Source organism: Pelobates fuscus, chromosome 6 (genome assembly GCF_036172605.1).
Source record: "Pelobates fuscus isolate aPelFus1 chromosome 6, aPelFus1.pri, whole genome shotgun sequence".
Taxonomy (NCBI): Eukaryota; Metazoa; Chordata; class Amphibia; order Anura; family Pelobatidae; genus Pelobates; species Pelobates fuscus.
Window position 1 is genome coordinate 293,478,861 of NC_086322.1, and position 22,088 is coordinate 293,500,948.

At 41.9% G+C, this 22,088-nt stretch overlaps 1 protein-coding gene across 1 annotated transcript in view; it reads left to right on the forward strand.

Annotated features, from left to right (window-relative positions):
* The first annotated feature begins 731 nt into the window (after nt 1-731).
* STMN3 (stathmin 3) overlaps nt 732-22,088 on the forward strand; it is a 33,165-nt gene continuing 11,808 nt past the window's right edge. The window contains exons 1-2 of the mRNA XM_063459491.1: nt 732-869; nt 20,505-20,600. Coding sequence (XP_063315561.1) covers nt 851-869; nt 20,505-20,600 — 115 coding nt within the window. The 5' untranslated portion in view covers nt 732-850. The remainder of the gene's footprint in view (nt 870-20,504; nt 20,601-22,088) is intronic.

Below are 22,088 nucleotides of genomic sequence, written 5' to 3' on the forward strand. Positions count from 1 at the left end.
GGTTGGGGGGGAATCTATGTATGACAGGGTGAGAGGAATGATAGTAAGGTTGGGGGGGTTCTGTATATGACAGGGTGAGAGGAATGATGTTAAGGTAGGGGGATTCTGTATATGTCAGTCAGGGTGTGAGGAATGATATTAAGGTTTGGGGGGATTCTATGTATGACAGGGTGAGAGGAATGATAGTAAGGTTGGGGGGGTTCTGTATATGACTGGGTGAGAGGAATGATGTTAAGGTAGGGGGATTCTGTATATGTCAGTCAGGGTGTGAGGAATGATAGTAAGGTTGGGGGGGATTCTATGTATGACAGGGTGAGAGGAATTATATTAAGGTTGGGGGGATTCTATGTATGACAGGGTGAGAGGAATGATAGTAAGGTTGGGGGAGGTTATATGTAGTAATAAATAAGGTTGGAAGGTTCTATGTATAACAGGGTGAGGAATTACATGTACATACAAAAAGGTTGCGGGAGTTGGCTAGCAGTTAATGTGTACTGGCAGTAAGGTGTGGAGGGGCTGTCAGTACCAGCAGTGATGGGGGGGTCTCTGACATACAGCAGCATAGTGTGTGTTGGGGGGTGCAGGCCAGGGTGTGACTGAGCATTTCATTCATTTCTCCATTCACCTCGATCTGTGGAAGAGAATTTTAAAACACCAGCAGCACCTCCCTGTGATGGTACCCCCTTCCCCCTCCCCCACCATACCGAACCTCCTCCTCCCCCATGCCAGTCTCTCCTCCCCTCTCTCTCTCCTGGATCCCCCTAGAGCTGAGTCAGGCATTCGCCTTCCCTTTCACACCATTGCAGCACTCAGCCACTGAACAGCCACATCCTGCACCCAGCTCAGCACCATGGCCAGCACCGTGTCAGGTAGGACTGAGCCCCCCACCTGCTAACCCCCCTCATCCCAGGGACCCCTGGATCCCCAGCCGTTTATATCTTCCCTTTCATAAAATATCTCATACAGGTCATGGGATGATTGGCTGCAATCTATTCAGAATCCTTAGATTTTAGCATTTCTGACAGGATGCTCAGGGGAGCCCTAGGGTGTGGTGGGTGAAGGGCATATGGCTGGGCAGCCCAAAGGAATGGGCATTTAATGCGCATTTCATAGAGATTGAAGCATTTTTTCCTGCAGAAACGCCCTCCATGTATCAGAGGTGGATACAGGAGAAGTGGGAGCTGGAGGGATGGGCTGGGGAGACATGCAATGTGTTACAATGTATCATGTGTGTGCACATACACAGGAACAGATGTACATGTGTGTGTACCTGTATGGGGGTGGATTGATGGATAGACACATACATAGATATGATTGTAATTCAGAATTAGGGGACTGGACCTAGTGAATGATTTGTGAGACATTTTGTTTAATTTAGGCTTTTTGATTTTGGGGGATTCTATAGCCATCCATCTATTAAGTATGTATAAATATTAAGCAATTATGATCATACATATTTCCTGTAGAAACATGCATATTTATTTGCACACTATGTGTGCTTTTGCCAATACACTTCTTTCTTCCCCCATTTCATATTATATATTATTATTATTATTATTATTACTCCTCTAAATACCGAGACACGTATTCAAGAATCCATGAATCCAAGAATCCACCAACCCCCAATTCCAGCTTCACTGCGGGGTGATCTGTCAGCTGCATCACTGGGACTACCCATGTGGGAGTCACTGCAGGCAGCCACATGTTGAACCCCCATTCTGCTATCCACTGGCAAGGATAGGGTTAACCCTCCAGGCAGTCATTCACCCTCGGGGTAGCATTACACACAGTTGGGTGATGGGTTTTTCTGACATATTCTATTCTTCCAGGGATTTTATTTTATTTTTTTCACACTGTAAATATACATGTCTCACCAACCAGTGGGATTCTATTCTTCCAGGGATTTATTTTATTTTTTTCACACTGTAAATATACATGTCTCACCAACCAGTTGCATGCATTTCAGGGTGTGGGGGGATCTGGAGCCGTGAATGTATTAGGGTGGATTTTCATATCCCCATCCCCTCTCCCTATTGTGTCTCTCTGCCATGCGTACTGAGCATGGACACCCCACAGCAGCATTGTGAGCAGTGGGTGTGGATAGGAGAGAACACAATAGGCAGGAGATGGAAAGGGGGAGATTGGCTAAATTGAACGCAGTCCAGGCACGTTATGAAAGGCTGCCTATTCTCTGTTCACATGGGAGCTGGTGTGAGCCAGATAGATGGGGACTTGGCAGATCTAAGCATACAGGGCTGCTGTCAGGCTGCAACTTCTGTCACCCTTAGGCAGAGTATGATGGCTGAGGTTCATGTCATGTACCTGTCATGTACCGGTATATGGAGCTGCAGGGGTGGGCAATGGGTGTCCACTTACAGTCTGATATGGCTCTGGGATTAGCCAAGAATTAGCATTGTATTTTGCCCTGCCTGGAGCCTTGCCATATTCACCATTAGCTTCTATGTAAAAAGGGGGGTCTATATTCTGGTTACAGCAAGGATATTGGAGGGAGGAGGAGTGCATAGCATAGTGCAGGTGGGTGTGGTATGTATATACCTCTATTGAGTAATATACCAAATACTATAGTATACTACTGCAGCCAGGTGTTTAGTGTATGCATCTGTACGGGTCACTATATAGCAGCCAGGTGTTTAGTCTTCTAGGCCTCTATGGGGTCACTATATAGCAGCCAGGTGTTTAGTCTTCTAGGCCTCTATGGGGGTCACTATATAGCAGCCAGGTATTCAGTCTCTGCCTGCATGGGGTGACTATGTAGCAGGCAGGTATTCAGGCTATGCCTCTATGGGGGTCACTTTAAAGCAGCCAGGTATTCAGTCTATGGGATTCACTATATAGCAGGCAGGTATTCAGTCTATGCCTCTATGGGGGTCACTTTATAGCAGGCAGGTATTCAGTCTATGCCTCTATGGGGGTCACTTTAAAGCAGCTAGGTATTCAGTCTATGCCTCTATGGGGGTCACTTTGTAGCAGCCAGGTGTTCCAGTTATGCCTATGTCCTTCAGTATGTTCCTCTGTGGAGGTTATACCAAAACACTGCAGCCAGATAATCTGTCTGTGTATACCTCTATGGGGGTCTCAGTACAGAATGTTAGACAGATAATCTGTATATACCTTTATGGGGGTCTCAGTATAGAATATCGGCCAGATAATCTGTGTATACCTTTATGGGGGTCTTAGTAAAGAATATCAGACAGATAATCTGTATATACCTTCATGGGGGTCTCAGTAGAGAATATCAGACAGATAATCTGTATATACCTTTATGGGGGTCTCAGTATAGAATATCAGACAGATAATCTGTTTATACCTTTATGGGGGTCTCATTATAGAATATCAGCCAGATAATCTGTGTATACCTTTATGGGGGACTCAGTATAGAATATCAGACAGATAATCTATGTATACCTTTATGGGGGTCTCAGTATAGAATATCAGACAGATAATCTGTTTATACCTTTATGGGGGTCTCATTATAGATTATCAGCCAGATAATCTGTGTATACTTTTATGGGGGTCTCAGTATAGAATATCAGCCAGATAATCTGTATATACCTTTATGGGGGTCTCATTATAGAATATCAGCCAGATGATCTGTGTATACTTTTATGGGGGTCTCAGTATAGAATATCAGCCAGCTAATCTGTGTATATCTTTATGGGGAATAGAAAAATCTCAGGCACTCACTGCGAATTGTATGCCAGCCAGATTTATTGAATAGTATAGAATAGCAGCCAGATATAGATTGAGTGAAAAATAACTCTTATATAAACATATTAATTAATATGTGTGCTGTGTGCTTCTAAAATGATGCTAAATAAATCAGTTTGACAGCACCTGACGCAATTAATTTAAATCCCCCACACACAATTATGTTGCACATGGAGATTAATGCTAAACTGTCTGCTAGGTGGTAGTGCAGAAATGGCCAGTGACACGGCACATGGGGCTCGATTATATCCAACATGAAAGTTACTACCATCTTCTTGTTACTGGGCCGATGCACAGGAGCTTACACATCTGTGACCAGCAGTGCATCATGTCTGGTGCTGGGTAATTAAGGCTGATAGCTGGCGCCAGTCTCTCCAGTCCCCAGACACACAATAGCTTATTAGGAGAGGTTGTGTGGAAACGTCTTGGCTGTCCTTAGTGACATGTCTGAGTTTTAGAGCACCAGGTGTCAGGCATGGAAGCACAGATGTCAGGACTATTCAGCAGCTTCCTTGGTCCATATTATTGGAATCATCACTGACTGGATCCCTGAGACCATCGTCACACAGGGCCAGTGCTGCCAGATACTGACTGGATCCATCAGAACATATTCACACAGTACCAGTACTATCAGATACTGACTGGATCCCTGAGACCATCGTCACACAGGGCCAGTGCTGTCAGATACTGACTGGATTTATCAGAACTTATCCACACCGGACCAGTACAGTCAGACACTGACTGGATCCATCAGAACATATTCACACAGGACCAGTACAGTCAGATAATGACTGGATGCACAAGAACATCTTCACACAGGACCAATACTGTCAGATACTGACTGGATCCATCAGAACATATTCACACAGTACCCGTACTATCAGATACTGACTGGATCCCTGAGACCATCGTCACACAGGGCCAGTGCTGTCAGATACTCACTGGATTTATCAGAACATATCCACACCGGACCAGTACAGTCAGACACTGACTGGATCCATCAGAACATATTCACACAGGACCAGTACTGTCAGACACTGACTGGATCCATCAGAACATATATTCACACAGGACCAGTACAGTCAAATACTGACTGGATCCATCAGAACATATTCACACAGTACCAATACTGTCAGATACTGACCGGATCCATCAGAACATATTCACAAAGGACCAGTACAGTCAGATAATGACTGGATGCACAAGAACATCTTCACACAGGACCAATACTGTCAGATACTGACTGGATCCATCAGAACATATTTACACAGGACCAATACTGGCAGATACTGACTGGATCCATCAGAACATATTTACACAGGACCAATACTGGCAGATACTGACTGGATCCACCAGAACATATTCACATAGGACCAATACTATCAGATAATGACTGGATCCATCAGAACATATTTACACAGGACCAGTACAGCCAGATACTGACTGGATCCATAAGAACATCTTCACAGAGGACCAGTAAAGTCAGATACTGACTGGATCCATAAGAACATCTTCACACAGGACCAGTACAGTCAGATACTGACTGGATCCATAAGAGCATCTTCACACAGGACCAGTACAGTCAGATACTGACTGGATCCATAAGAGCATCTTCACACAGGACCAGTACAGTCAGATACTGACTGGATCCATAAGAGCATCTTTTCACAGGACCAGTACAGTCAGATACTGACTGGATCCATCAGAACATATTCACACAGGGCACGTACTGTCAGATACTGACTGGATCCATCAGAACATATTCACACAGGGCAAGTACTGTCAGATACTGACCGGATCCATCAGAACACAATAACACAGGACCAGTACAGTCAGATACTGACTGGATCCATCAGAACATATTCACACAGAACCAATACTATCAGATACTGACTGGATCCATCAGAACATATTCACAAAGGACCAGTACTATCAGACACTGACTGGATCCATCAGAACATATATTCACAGAGGACCAGTACAGTCAAATACTGACCGGATCAACCAGAACATATTCACACAGGACCAATACTGTCAGATGCTGACCGGATCCATCAGAACATATTCAAACAGAATCAATACTGTCAGATACTGACCGGATCCATCAGAACATATTCACAAAGAACCAGTACAGTCAGAAACTGACTGGATCCATAAGAACATCTTCACAGAGGACCAGTACAGTCAGATACTGACCGGATCCATCAGAACATATTCACAAAGGACCAGTACAGTCAGAAACTGACTGGATGCATAAGAACATCTTCACACGGGACCAATACCGTCAGATACTGACTGGATCCATAAGAACATCTTCACACAGAACCAGTACAGTCAGATACTGACTGGATCCATAAGAGCATCTTCACACAGGACCAGTACTGTCAGACACTGACAGGATCCATCAGAATTCAGAACATATCCACACAGAATCAATACTGTCAGATACTGACCGGATCAATCAGAACATATTGACACAGCATCAATACTGTCAGATACTGGCTGGATCCATCAGAACATATTGACACAGGACCAATACTATCAGATAATGACTGGATCCATCAGAACATATTTACACAGGACCAATACTATCAGATACTGACCGGATCCATCAGAACACAATAACACAGGACCAGTACAGTCAGATACTGACCGGATCCATCAGAACACAATAACACAGGACCAGTACAGTCAGATACTGACTGGATCCATCAGAACATATTCACACAGGACCAATAGTATCAGATACTGACCGGATCCATCAGAACATAACACAGGACCAGTACAGTCATATACTGACTGGATCCATAAGAACAGCTTCACACAGGACCAGTACAGTCATATACTGACTGGATCCATCAGAACATATTCACACAGGACCAGTACAGTCAGATAATGACTGGATCCATCAGAACATATTCACACAGGGCCAGTACTGTCAGATACTGACTGGATCAATCAGAACATATTCACACAGGACCAGTACTGTCAGACACTGACTGGATCCATCAGAACATCTTCACACAGGACCAGTAAAGTCATATACTGACTGGATCCATCAGAACATCTTCACACAGGACCAGTAAAGTCATATACTGACTGGGCACATCAGAACTTATTCACACAGGGCCAATACTGTCAGATACTGACTGGAGCCATCAGAACATATTCATACAGGGCAAGTACTGTCAGATACTGACCGGATCCATCAGAACATAATAACACAGGACCAGTACAGTCATATACTGACTGGATCCATCAGAACAGCTTCACACAGGACCAGTACAGTCAGATACTGACTGGATCCATCAGAACATAATAACACACGACCAGTACAGTCAGATAATGACTGGATCCATCAGAATATATTCACACAGGGCCAGTACTGTCAGATACTGACTGGATCCATCAAAACATATTCACACAGGACCAGTACAGTCAGATAATGACTGGATCCATCAGAACATATTCACACAGGGCCAGTACTGTCAGACACTGACTGGATCCATCAGAACATATATTCACACAGGACCAGTACAGTCAAATACTGACTGGATCCATCAGAACATACTCACACAGTACCAATACTGTCAGATACTGACCGGATCAACCAGAACATATTCACACAGGACCAATACTGTCAGATACTGACCGGATCCTTCAGAACTTATTCACAAAGGACCAGTACAGTCAGAAACTGACTGGATCCATAAGAACATCTTAACAGAAGACCAGTACAGTCAGATAATGACTGGATGCATAAGAACATCTTCACACAGGACCAATACTGTCAGATACTGACTGGATCCATCAGAACATATTTACACAGGACCAATACTATCAGATAATGACTGGATCCATCAGAACATATTTACACAGGCCCAGTACAGTCAGAAACTGACTGGATCCATAAGAACATCTTCACAGGGGACCAGTACAGTCAGATACTGACTGGATCCATAAGAGCATCTTCACACAGGACCAGTACAGTCAGATACTGACCGGATCCATAAGAACATCTTCACACAGGACCAGTACAGTCAGATACTGACCGGATCCATCAGAACACAATAACACAGGACCAGTACAGTCAGATACTGACTGGATACATCAGAACATATTCACACAGGACCAGTACAGTCAGATAATGACTGGATTTATCAGAACATATTCACACATGACCAATACTGTCAGATACTGACTGGATCCATCAAAACATATTCACACAGGACCGGTACAGTCAGATACTGACTGGATGTATAAGAACATCTTCACACAGGACCAGTACTGTCAGACACTGACAGGATCCATCAGAATTCAGAACATATCCACACAGAATCAATACTGTCAGATACTGACCGTATCAATCAGAACATATTCACACAGCATCAATACTGTCAGATACTGACTGGATCCATCAGAACATATTCACACAGGACCAGTACAGTCAGATAATTACTAGATCCATCAGAACATATTTACACAGGACCAATACTATCAGATCATGACTGGATCCATCAGAACACAATAACACAGGACCAGTACAGTCAGATACTGACTGGATCCATCAGAACATATTCACACAGGACCAATAGTATCAGATACTGACTGGATCCATCAGAACATATTCACACAGGACCAGTACAGTCATATACTGACTTGATCCATCAGAACATAATAACACAGGTCCAGTACAGTCAGACAATGACTGGATCCATCAGAACATATTCACACAGGGCCAGTACTGTCAGATACTGACTGGATCCATCTGAACATATTCACACAGGACCAGTACTGTCAGACACTGACTGGATCCATCAGAACATCTTCACACAGGACCAGTAAAGTCATATACTGACTGGATCCATCAGAACATATTCACACAGAACCAATACTGTTAGATACTGACTGGGCACATCAGAACTTCTTCACACAGGGCCAATACTGTCAGATACTGACTGGATCCATCAGAACAGCTTCACACAGGACCAGTACAGTCAGATACTGACTGGATCCATCAGAACATAATAACACAGGACCAGTACAGTCAGATAATGACTGGATCCATCAGAATATATTCACACATGGCCAGTACTGTCAGATACTGACTGGATCCATCAAAACATATTCACACAGGACCAGTACTGTCAGACACTGACTGGATCCATCAGAACATCTTCACACAGGACCAGTAAAGTCATATACTGACTGGATCCATCAGAACATTTTCACACAGAACCAATACTGTTAGATACTGACTGGGCACATCAGAACTTCTTCACACAGGACCAGTACTGTCAGATACTGACTGGATCCATCAAAACATATTCACACAGGACCAGTACAGTCAGATAATGACTGGATCCATCAGAACATATTCACACAGAACCAATACTGTTAGATACTGACTGGGCACATCAGAACTTCTTCACACAGGACCAGTACAGTCAGATACTGACTCGATCCATCAGAACATATTCACACAGTGCACGTACTGTCAGATACTGACTGGATCCATCAGAACATATTCACACAGAGCAAGTACTGTCAGATACTGACCGGATCCATCAGAACATAATAACACAGGACCAGTAAAGTCAGATACTGACTGGATCCATCAGAACATATTCGTACAGGACCAATACTATCAGATACTGACTGGATCCATCAGAACATATTCACACAGGGCCAGTACAGTCAGATAATGACTGGATTGATCAGAACATATCCACACAGGACCACTACTGTCAGATACTGACTGGATCCATCAGAACATAATAACACAGGACCAGTACAGTCAGATAATGACTGGACCCATCAGAGCATATTCACACAGGACCAGTACTGTCAGATACTGACTGGATCCATCAGAACATATTCACACAGGACCAGTTCAGTCAGATACTGACTGGATCCATAAGAGCATCTTTTCACAGGACCAGTACAGTCAGATACTGACTGGATCCATCAGAACATATTCACACAGGGCACGTACTGTCAGATACTGACTGGATCCATCAGAACATATTCACACAGGACCAGTACTGTCAGATACTGACTGGATCCACGAGAACATATTCACACAGGACCAGTTCAGTCAGATACTAACTGGATCCATAAGAACAGCTTCACACAGGACCAGTACAGTCATATACTGACTGGATCCATAAGAACATATTCACACAGGACCAGTACAGTCAGTTAATGACTGGATCCATCAGAACATATTCACACAGGGCCAGTACTGTCAGATACTGACTGGATCCATCAGAACATATTCACACAGGACCAGTTCAGTCAGATACTGACTGGATCCATCAGAACATATTCACACAGAACCAATTCTGTTAAATACTGACTGGATGCATCAAAACGTCTTCACACAGGCCCAGTACTGTCACACACTGACTGGATGCATCAGAACATATTCACACAGGACCAGTACTGTCAGACACTGACTGGATCCATCAGAACATATTAACACAGGGCCAGTACTGTCAGATACTGACTGGATCCATCAGAACATATTCACACAGGGCCAGTACTGTCAGATACTGACTGGATCCATCAGAACATATTCACACAGGGCCAGTACTGTCAGACACTGACTGGATCCATCAGAACATATTCACACATGACCAATTCTGTCAGATACTGACCGGATCAATCAGAACATATTTACACAGCATCAATACTGTCAGATACTGACTGGATCCATCAGAACATATTTACACAGGACCAATACTATCAGATAATGACTGGATCCATCAAAACATATTTACACAGGACCAGTACAGCCAGATACTGACTGGATCCATAAGAACATCTTCACACAGGACCAGTACAGTCAGATACTGATTGGACACACCAGAACTTATTCACACAGGACCGGTACAGTCAGATACTGACTGGATCCGTAACAGCATATTTACACAGGGCCAGTACAGTCAGATACTGACTGGATCCATCATAACATATTCACACAGGACCAATACTGTCAGATACTTACTGGATCCATCAGAACATATTCACACAGGACCAGTACAGTCAGATAATGACTGGATTTATCAAAACATATCCACACAGGACCAGTACAGTCAGATAATGGCTGGATCCATCAGAACATAATAACACAGGACCAGTACAGTCATATAATGACTGGATCCATCAGAACATATTCACACAGGACCGGTACAGTCAGATACTGACTGGATCCATCAGAACATATTCACACAGGGCCAGTACTGTCAGATACTGACTGGATCCATCAGAACATATTCACACATGACCAATTCTGTCAGATACTGACTGGATCCATAAGAACATATATTCACAAAGGACCAGTACAGTCAGATACTGACTGGATCCATACGAACATATTTACACAGGACCAGTTCAGTCAGATACTGACTGGATCCATAAGAACATCTTCACACAGTACCAGTGCAGTCATAAACTGATTGGATCCATCAGAACATATTCTCACAGAACCAATACTGTTAGATACTGACTGGACACATCAAAACTTCTTCACACAGGACCAGTACTGTCAGATACTGACTGGATCCTTCAGAACATATTTACACAGGATCAGTTCAGTCAGATACTGACTGGATCCATAAGAACATCTTCACACAGTACCAGTGCAGTCATAAACTGACTGGATCCATCAGAACATATTCTCACAGAACCAATACTGTTAGATACTGACTGGACACATCAAAACTTCTTCACACAGGACCAGTACTGTCAGATACTGACTGGATCCTTCAGAACATATTCACACAGGACCAGTACTGTCAGATACTGACTGGATCCATTAGAACATATACTTACAAGACCAATACTGTCAGATACTGACTGGATCCATTAGAACATATACTTACAAGACCAATACTGTCAGATACTGACCGGATCAATCAGAACATCTTCACAAAGGTACTAGTACTGTCAGATATTGACTGGACCAACCGAACATATTCACACTGGATCAATGCTAGCAGCATATATTCATACAGGACCAGTACTTTCGGATACCGATTGAATTAAACAAAACATCAATTAACAAAAGATCAGTACTGTCAAATACTGCCTAGATAATTCTGAAAATATTCACACAGAACAATTACAGTCAAGTACATCTGTATCCATCAGAACATGTTTACACAGGACCAGTACTCTAAGATACTGACTGGATCCAATAAACTGTATTCACACAGTATTGTCAAGGTCTGACTGGATTGATCAGAACATGTTTACACTGGACCAGTACTGTCAGATACTGACTGGATACATCAGAACATATTCACACAGGACCAGTACAGTCAGATAATGACTGGATTTATCAGAACATATTCACACATGACCAATACTGTCAGATACTGACTGGATCCATCAGAACATATTCACACAGGACCGGTACAGTCAGATACTGACTGGATGTATAAGAACATCTTCACACAGGACCAGTACTGTCAGACACTGACAGGATCCATCAGAATTCAGAACATATCCACACAGAATCAATACTGTCAGATACTGACCGTATCAATCAGAACATATTCACACAGCATCAATACTGTCAGATACTGACTGGATCCATCAGAACATATTCACACAGCATCAATACTGTCAGATACTGACTGGATCCATCAGAACATATTCACACAGGACCAGTACAGTCAGATAATGACTAGATCCATCAGAACATATTTACACAGGACCAATACTATCAGATCATGACTGGATCCATCAGAACACAATAACACAGGACCAGTACAGTCAGATACTGACTGGATCCATCAGAACATATTCACACAGGACCAATAGTATCAGATACTGACTGGATCCATCAGAACATATTCACACAGGACCAGTACAGTCATATACTGACTTGATCCATCAGAACATAATAACACAGGTCCAGTACAGTCAGACAATGACTGGATCCATCAGAACATATTCACACAGGGCCAGTACTGTCAGATACTGACTGGATCCATCTGAACATATTCACACAGGACCAGTACTGTCAGACACTGACTGGATCCATCAGAACATCTTTACACAGGACCAGTAAAGTCATATACTGACTGGATCCATCAGAACATATTCACACAGAACCAATACTGTTAGATACTGACTGGGCACATCAGAACTTCTTCACACAGGGCCAATACTGTCAGATACTGACTTGATCCATCAGAACAGCTTCACACAGGACCAGTACAGTCAGATACTGACTGGATCCATCAGAACATAATAACACAGGACCAGTACAGTCAGATAATGACTGGATCCATCAGAATATATTCACACATGGCCAGTACTTTCAGATACTGACTGGATCCATCAAAACATATTCACACAGGACCAGTACTGTCAGACACTGACTGGATCCATCAGAACATCTTCACACAGGACCAGTAAAGTCATATACTGACTGGATCCATCAGAACATTTTCACACAGAACCAATACTGTTAGATACTGACTGGGCATATCAGAACTTCTTCACACAGGGCCAGTACTGTCAGATACTGACTTGATCCATCAAAATATATTCACACAGGACCAGTACAGTCAGATAATGACTGGATCCATCAGAACATATTCACACAGAACCAATACTGTTAGATACTGACTGGGCACATCAGAACTTCTTCACACAGGACCAGTACAGTCAGATACTGACTCGATCCATCAGAACATATTCACACAGTGCACGTACTGTCAGATACTGACTGGATCCATCAGAACATATTCACACAGAGCAAGTACTGTCAGATACTGACCGGATCCATCAGAACATAATAACACAGGACCAGTAAAGTCAGATACTGACTGGATCCATCAGAACATATTCGTACAGGACCAATACTATCAGATACTGACTGGATCCATCAGAACATATTCACACAGGGCCAGTACAGTCAGATAATGACTGGATTGATCAGAACATATCCACACAGGACCACTACTGTCAGATACTGACTGGATCCATCAGAACATAATAACACAGGACCAGTACAGTCAGATAATGACTGGACCCATCAGAACATATTCACACAGGGCACGTACTGTCAGATACTGACTGGATCCATCAGAACATATTCACACAGGACCAGTACTGTCAGATACTGACTGGATCCATGAGAACAGCTTCACACAGGACCAGTACAGTCAGTTAATGACTGGATCCATCAGAACATATTCACACAGGGCCAGTACTGTCAGATACTGACTGGATCCATCAGAACATATTCACACAGAACCAATTCTGTTAAATACTGACTGGATGCATCAAAACGTCTTCACACAGGACCAGTACTGTCACACACTGACTGGATGCATCAGAACATATTCACACAGGACCAGTACTGTCAGACACTGACTGGATCCATCAGAACATATTAACACAGGGCCAGTACTGTCAGATACTGACTGGATCCATCAGAACATATTCACACAGGGCCAGTACTGTCAGATACTGACTGGATCCATCAGAACATATTCACACAGGGCCAGTACTGTCAGACACTGACTGGATCCATCAGAACATATTCACACATGACCAATTCTGTCAGATACTGACCGGATCAATCAGAACATATTTACACAGCATCAATACTGTCAGATACTGACTGGATCCATCAGAACATATTTACAGAGGACCAATACTATCAGATACTGACTGGATCCATCAGAACATATTCACACAGGGCCAGTACAGTCAGATAATGACTGGATTGATCAGAACATATCCACACAGGACCACTACTGTCAGATACTGACTGGATCCATCAGAACATAATAACACAGGACCAGTACAGTCAGATAATGACTGGACCCATCAGAGCATATTCACACAGGACCAGTACTGTCAGATACTGACTGGATCCATCAGAACATATTCACACAGGACCAGTTCAGTCAGATACTGACTGGATCCATAAGAGCATCTTTTCACAGGACCAGTACAGTCAGATACTGACTGGATCCATCAGAACATATTCACACAGGGCACGTACTGTCAGATACTGACTGGATCCATGAGAACATATTCACACAGGACCAGTTCAGTCAGATACTAACTGGATCCATAAGAACAGCTTCACACAGGACCAGTACAGTCATATACTGACTGGATCCATAAGAACATATTCACACAGGACCAGTACAGTCAGTTAATGACTGGATCCATCAGAACATATTCACACAGGGCCAGTACTGTCAGATACTGACTGGATCCATCAGAACATATTCACACAGGACCAGTTCAGTCAGATACTGACTGGATCCATCAGAACATATTAACACAGGGCCAGTACTGTCAGATACTGACTGGATCCATCAGAACATATTCACACAGGGCCAGTACTGTCAGATACTGACTGGATCCATCAGAACATATTCACACAGGGCCAGTACTGTCAGACACTGACTGGATCCATCAGAACATATTCACACAGGGCCAGTACTGTCAGATACTGACTGGATCCATCAGAACATATTCACACAGAACCAATTCTGTTAAATACTTACTGGATGCATCAAAACGTCTTCACACAGGACCAGTACTGTCACACACTGACTGGATGCATCAGAACATATTCACACAGGACCAGTACTGTCAGACACTGACTGGATCCATCAGAACATATTAACACAGGGCCAGTACTGTCAGATACTGACTGGATCCATCAGAACATATTCACACAGGGCCAGTACTGTCAGATACTGACTGGATCAATCAGAACATATTTACACAGCATCAATACTGTCAGATACTGACTGGATCCATCAGAACATATTCACACAGGACCAGTACTGTCAGACACTGACTGGATCCATCAGAACATATTCACACAGGGCCAGTACTGTCAGACACTGACTGGATCCATCAGAACATATTCACACATGACCAATTCTGTCAGATACTGACCGGATCAATCAGAACATATTTACACAGCATCAATACTGTCAGATACTGACTGGATCCATCAGAACATATTTACACAGGACCAATACTATCAGATAATGACTGGATCCATCAAAACATATTTACACAGGACCAGTACAGCCAGATACTGACTGGATCCATAAGAACATCTTCACACAGGACCAGTACAGTCAGATACTGATTGGACACACCAGAACTTATTCACACAGGACCGGTACAGTCAGATACTGACTGGATCCGTAACAGCATATTTACACAGGGCCAGTACAGTCAGATACTGACTGGATCCATCATAACATATTCACACAGGACCAATACTGTCAGATACTTACTGGATCCATCAGAACATATTCACACAGGACCAGTACAGTCAGATAATGACTGGATTTATCAGAACATATCCACACAGGACCAGTACAGTCAGATAATGGCTGGATCCATCAGAACATAATAACACAGGACCAGTACAGTCATATAATGACTGGATCCATCAGAACATATTCACACAGGACCGGTACAGTCAGATACTGACTGGATCCATCAGAACATAGTCACACAGGGCCAGTACTGTCAGATACTGACTGGATCCATCAGAACATATTCACACATGACCAATTCTGTCAGATACTGACTGGATCCATCAGAACATATATTCACAAAGGACCAGTACAGTCAGATACTGACTGGATCCATACGAGCATATTTACACAGGACCAGTTCAGTCAGATACTGACTGGATCCATAAGAACATCTTCACACAGTACCAGTGCAGTCATAAACTGATTGGATCCATCAGAACATATTCTCACAGAACCAATACTGTTAGATACTGACTGGACACATCAAAACTTCTTCACACAGGACCAGTACTGTCAGATACTGACTGGATCCTTCAGAACATATTCACACAGGACCAGTACTGTCAGATACTGACTGGATCCATTAGAACATATACTTACAAGACCAATACTGTCAGATACTGACCGGATCAATCAGAACATCTTCACAAAGGCATTAGTACTGTCAGATATTGACTGGACCAACCGAACATATTCACACTGGATCAATGCTAGCAGCATATATTCATACAGGACCAGTACTTTCGGATACCGATTGAATTAAACAAAACATCAATTAACAAAAGATCAGTACTGTCAAATACTGCCTAGATAATTCTGAAAATATTCACACAGAACAATTACAGTCAAGTACATCTGTATCCATCAGAACATGTTTACACAGGACCAGTACTCTAAGATACTGACTGGATCCAATAAACTGTATTCACACAGTATTGTCAAGGTCTGACTGGATTGATCAGAAAATGTTTACACTGGACCAGTACTGTCAGATACTGACTGGAATGATCAGAAAATATTCAGACAGAACCAGTACTGTCAGAAATTGGCTTTAGCCATCAGAACATTGTCATGCAGGACCACTACTGAATGGACCCAACAGATAATATTCACACAGGCCCAGTACTGTCAGATACATACTGGACCCATCAGAACATCTTCACATACAACCAGGTCTGTCAGATATTGACTGAAATGATCAGAAAATATTCACACAGGACCAGTACTGTACTGGATCAATCAAGTTGTATTAACACAAGACCAATACTGTCAGATACTAACTGCATTATTTTAGAACATAATCACAAAGGGATACTACTTTAAGAAACTGACTGGACCCAACAGACCTTATTTACACAGGACCAGTGCTGTTGGATACTGCTTGGATCCAACAGAACATCTGCACACATGACCAGTACTGTCAGATACTGACTGGACCCAACAAAACATGTTCACACAGTACCAGTATGGACATATACTGGCTGAATCCATCAGAACATGTTCACACAGGACCAGTACTGACATATTCTGATTGGACCCAATAGGCCATCTTTACACTTAGGACTATTAGAGTCGGGTACTGACTGGATCCATCAGAACATTATCACACAGGACCGTTAGATAATGAGTGGAGCTAACAGACCATCTTCACACAGGACCAACACGGTCAGATTCTGACTGGATCAATCAGAACATGTTCACACATGACCAGTACTGTCAGATACTGAGAGGAACCAAAAAAACTTTATTCACACTGGACCAGTACTGTTGAATACTGACCGTATTGATCAGAGCATATTCACACGGGACCAGTACTGTAAGATACTTAATGGATCCAACAAAACATTTTCACACAGGGCCAGTACTGTCAGATACTGACTGGATCCATCAGAACATATTTGCACTGGACCAATACCATCAGAATCTATTCACACAGGACCAGTACTGTCAGATACTGACTGGATCCATCCAACTGTATTCATACAGGACCGTTGAAGTCAGATACTGACATGATCCATCAGTACATGTTCACACAGGACCAATACTGTCACATACTAATTGGACCCAACAGGACATATTCACACAGGACCAGTACTGTGAGATACTGACTAGATTCATCAGAAAATATTCACACAGGACAATTACAGTTAGATCCATCTGGATCCATCAGAACATGTTCAAACAGGATCAATACTGTCAGATATTGTCTTTATCCATCAGAACATCTTCATATAGGATCACTACTGTCAGATAGTGATTGGACCCAACAGACCATAATTACACGGGACCAGTACTGTGAGATACTTACTGGGCCCACCAGAACATCTTCACACATACCAGTACTGTCAGTTACTTACTGGACCCATCAGAGCATCTTCCTACATAACCAGTACTGTGAGATACTTACTGGACCCATCAGAACATTTTCCCACAGAACCAGTACTGTCAGGTACTGACTGGATTGATCAGAGCATATTCATAAAAGACTAGTACTTTAAGATACTGACTGGATCCAACAGAACATATTCACACAGGATCGACACTGTCAGAATCCATCAAACCATCTTCACACAGGACCAGTACTGTCAGGTACTGAATGGATCCATCAGAACATAGTCACACAGGACCAGTGTTGTTAGATATTGACTGAATCAATTAGAACATTGTCTCACGGGATCAGTACTGTTAGATACTGACTGGATCCAACACAGGTCCAATATTTTCAGATTCTGACTGGATTTAACAGAACATCTTCATCAGCAGCAGTACAGTCATATACTGACTGGATCCTTCAGACTTTATTCACACAGGATCAGTACTGTTAGATACTAACTGGATTTGACAGAACTTCTTCACACAGGACTATTACTGTCACATTCTGACTGGGTCCAACAGAAAATCTCCTCTACAATCAGATACTGACTGGACTCATCCTTTTTTATTTGTCTAAATTTTCTTTAAATGGTTTTTTTTAAAGATTTGGCAATTGACATCAAAATCCAGGGCATACATAGCATTGAAGGAGGAGAGACGGAAACTTTGTTTCTCTCCCTCTCTCTGTTGTGATAAATTCATGAGGCTAAATTTATATAAAATATCATCAATTAAATCTTGTAGACGACCAGGAATACCATGTGAATTGAACATAGAAAAAAATCCTGTTTCACTGTTTTATTGGCACTAAACGTTTTAGAAAATTAACGCACCCTTCACCAGAGATCTGGCCATACGTCTGACTACATTTTATTATAGGGGAAATATCAGATATGACCAGATCTGTCAAACCGTCAATCGTCAAAGAAAGCTGACATAATCCACAACCTTCGATGAAGATTTACCAGCAGTTTGGCAAACGTTTCAATCAATCAATTTCAAATCAATTTTATTTAAAAGATATACCATTTGCCCTGAGATAAATTGTCTAGGTATCCAGAGATGATTAGACCTGGTTCCAGCGAGATCAGCTGCAATATATCATATTGTATTTTTTTTTTCTGACTTTGGGATGCCTTTATTTCCTATTATAAAACTATTCACACCCTGCCCCTTCTCGGGAGGACAGGAGTAGAAACCTGAGATAATCTAAAAGTGTATATTATATCGAACAATACCTAGAAATTATATAACTCAATCTGAGGGTGCGCAGGATTATCACTTCGTTCACCAAAATCTGTCTTGAGACATACCTACTTTAGCCGGGTTAATTTGTTTGTAATATATATATATTTTTATTTTTCATGTGTTCACTGCGACTATTCTTGTTCGTTATAAACGTTCCTTTATTAAATTGTGCCTTTCAATCATTCTACAGAAGAGACAGCTAAAATAGTATTTTGCTATAATATAGCTTTTTACCAAACCGCGTTTTGTTTTCTGTCTAATCTGGGCAGGGTAATAATATAGGACTAACATTTTTAAATTGCCCTTGAGGTGGCAGTTTTTTTTCAGAACATGTATGGATGATATTAACAGGGATATTTTAATGTTTCTTTTGGGTTTGATGCATATGAAAAGAGATTTTTGATTGTTTTTTTAATCCGTGCATTTACATGACCAAAGCACAGTGCGCCTGGAGCGGCCTTGTTCGTATACTCTGTATGCTGATTGACAGGTGCCAAGGGCAGCGTTTATAACAATGATTGACAGGGAGCCAAGATGGAGACACTCAGTCGCGCAATAGAGCTAAATACAGCAGGATTGATTTATATATTTAATTTTATTTTGCAGATGTCACAAACACCACCTATATCACATATAAAAATCATGAGAAGTGGTAGTTCCTCTTTAGTGGTTATGGTGCTTGACATTTTCCTTTAAAGAATATTCCTTTTCATCGTAGGAAAAACAGCATGTCGCTAATTTTAAAACAACTCTGGATGTGGTATAATTGCAGAGTTAACACTTTTTTTGAAAGTCTTGTTGTTTATCTGTTATGTTAATCTTTTCCACTTGCAGCCTACAAGGATAAAATGAAGGAACTCTCCGTGCTCTCCCTGATCTGCTCCTGCTTTTATTCCCAGCCGCATCCCAACACCATCTATCAATATGAAGGTCAGTGAATGCATTTGTCACAAGTTCATTTCTCTTTTCACAAAGGAATACGCCATGCAACCGAAATTAGTCTTACTGAGATATGGGGGAAGGGATTGCACAATAAAATGGAAGTGCCACCTTCGCTATCCGAACTTCAATTATACAAAAAGTTTGATAGTTTGCAAGAAATTGTTAATTTGTTAATATTTTATCTCTGCAAAACTCTGCTTTGGTCCTTAATGTAATATTAACACATAATCAGCTAGCATGTACCCTTCATCTTTCCAGCCTTGTGTTTAAGAGCTTTTCTGGGAAACTCCCACCCTACCTGAGCAAAATGCTCTCCTCGGCTGTTCCCACCTCCTATAACCTCCGATCCAGTACCTGCACTTTATTTAGTCTACCTCAATACAAATACTTCTCCTACAGAGCGCCGCAATTGTGGAACGACCTCCCTAAAGTCCTTTAAGAGATCCCTCTCTACATACCGCAAAACAGAATGCATGTGTCATGGTTGATTATATATTTCCTACCTGTTCTATGTAAAATTTTGTATATATTGTGTATTTAATATTGTTTTTGTATTTTATTGTACCATAATGTATCAATGCAATGTTTTGTGGACCCAGGACATACTTGAAAACAAGAGAAATCTCAACGTATCTTTCCTGGTAAAATATTTTATAAATAAATAAATGTAAGGGCGGAAATAAATGAACATGGAGAATATAATGCATGTCAAGCTAAGATGGCTGACTCTGCAAGCTGAATTTTTGGGAAACGTGAGAGCCTAATTTATTCATTAAAATAAGTGGAGAGTGAGTTAAATAGCCAACAAAAGTTTTTCAAAAGACACTCCAAGCATCACAATCACTACATTTTATGTTGCGACTTTGGTGCATAGATGCCTTTTGTCTGGGTGTGTAAAACATTGTCGTTTCAGAGGAATAGCAATGTTTACATTTTGCTGCAAAACATGCCTCTAGTACCTGTCAAACAGAAAGTCACTAGAGGTATTTAGACTTAAAAGGCCTGCAATTTTCAGAGGTTGTTGTCATCAGACATCAACGCTGCTATTGGTTCTCATAGAGAAGTACTGGACTCAGTGCTTCTCTGTGTGAAGTATTGGATTGGCATAGTGCAGCAAATGCTGCGCATGTGCCCTTTTCCCCCAATGCTTCTCTACTGCAGCAGCTAACTAGACAAACATCATCCAAACTGATGACTTCATTGGAGGAGCAGCTGCAGGAAGGAGTCTGTCCTGCCAGTGGTTACAGGCAAGCTTTTTATAACTTTTTATTTTTTTTTAAAGGAACACTATAGTCACCTAAATTACTTTAGCTAAATAAAGCAGTTTTAGTGTATAGGTCATTCCCCTGCAATTTCACTGCTCAATTCACTGTCATTTAGGAGTTAAATCACTTTGTTTCTGTTTATGCAGCCCTAGCCACACCTCCCCTGGCTATGATTGACAGAGCCTGCATGAAAAAAAACTGGTTTCACTTT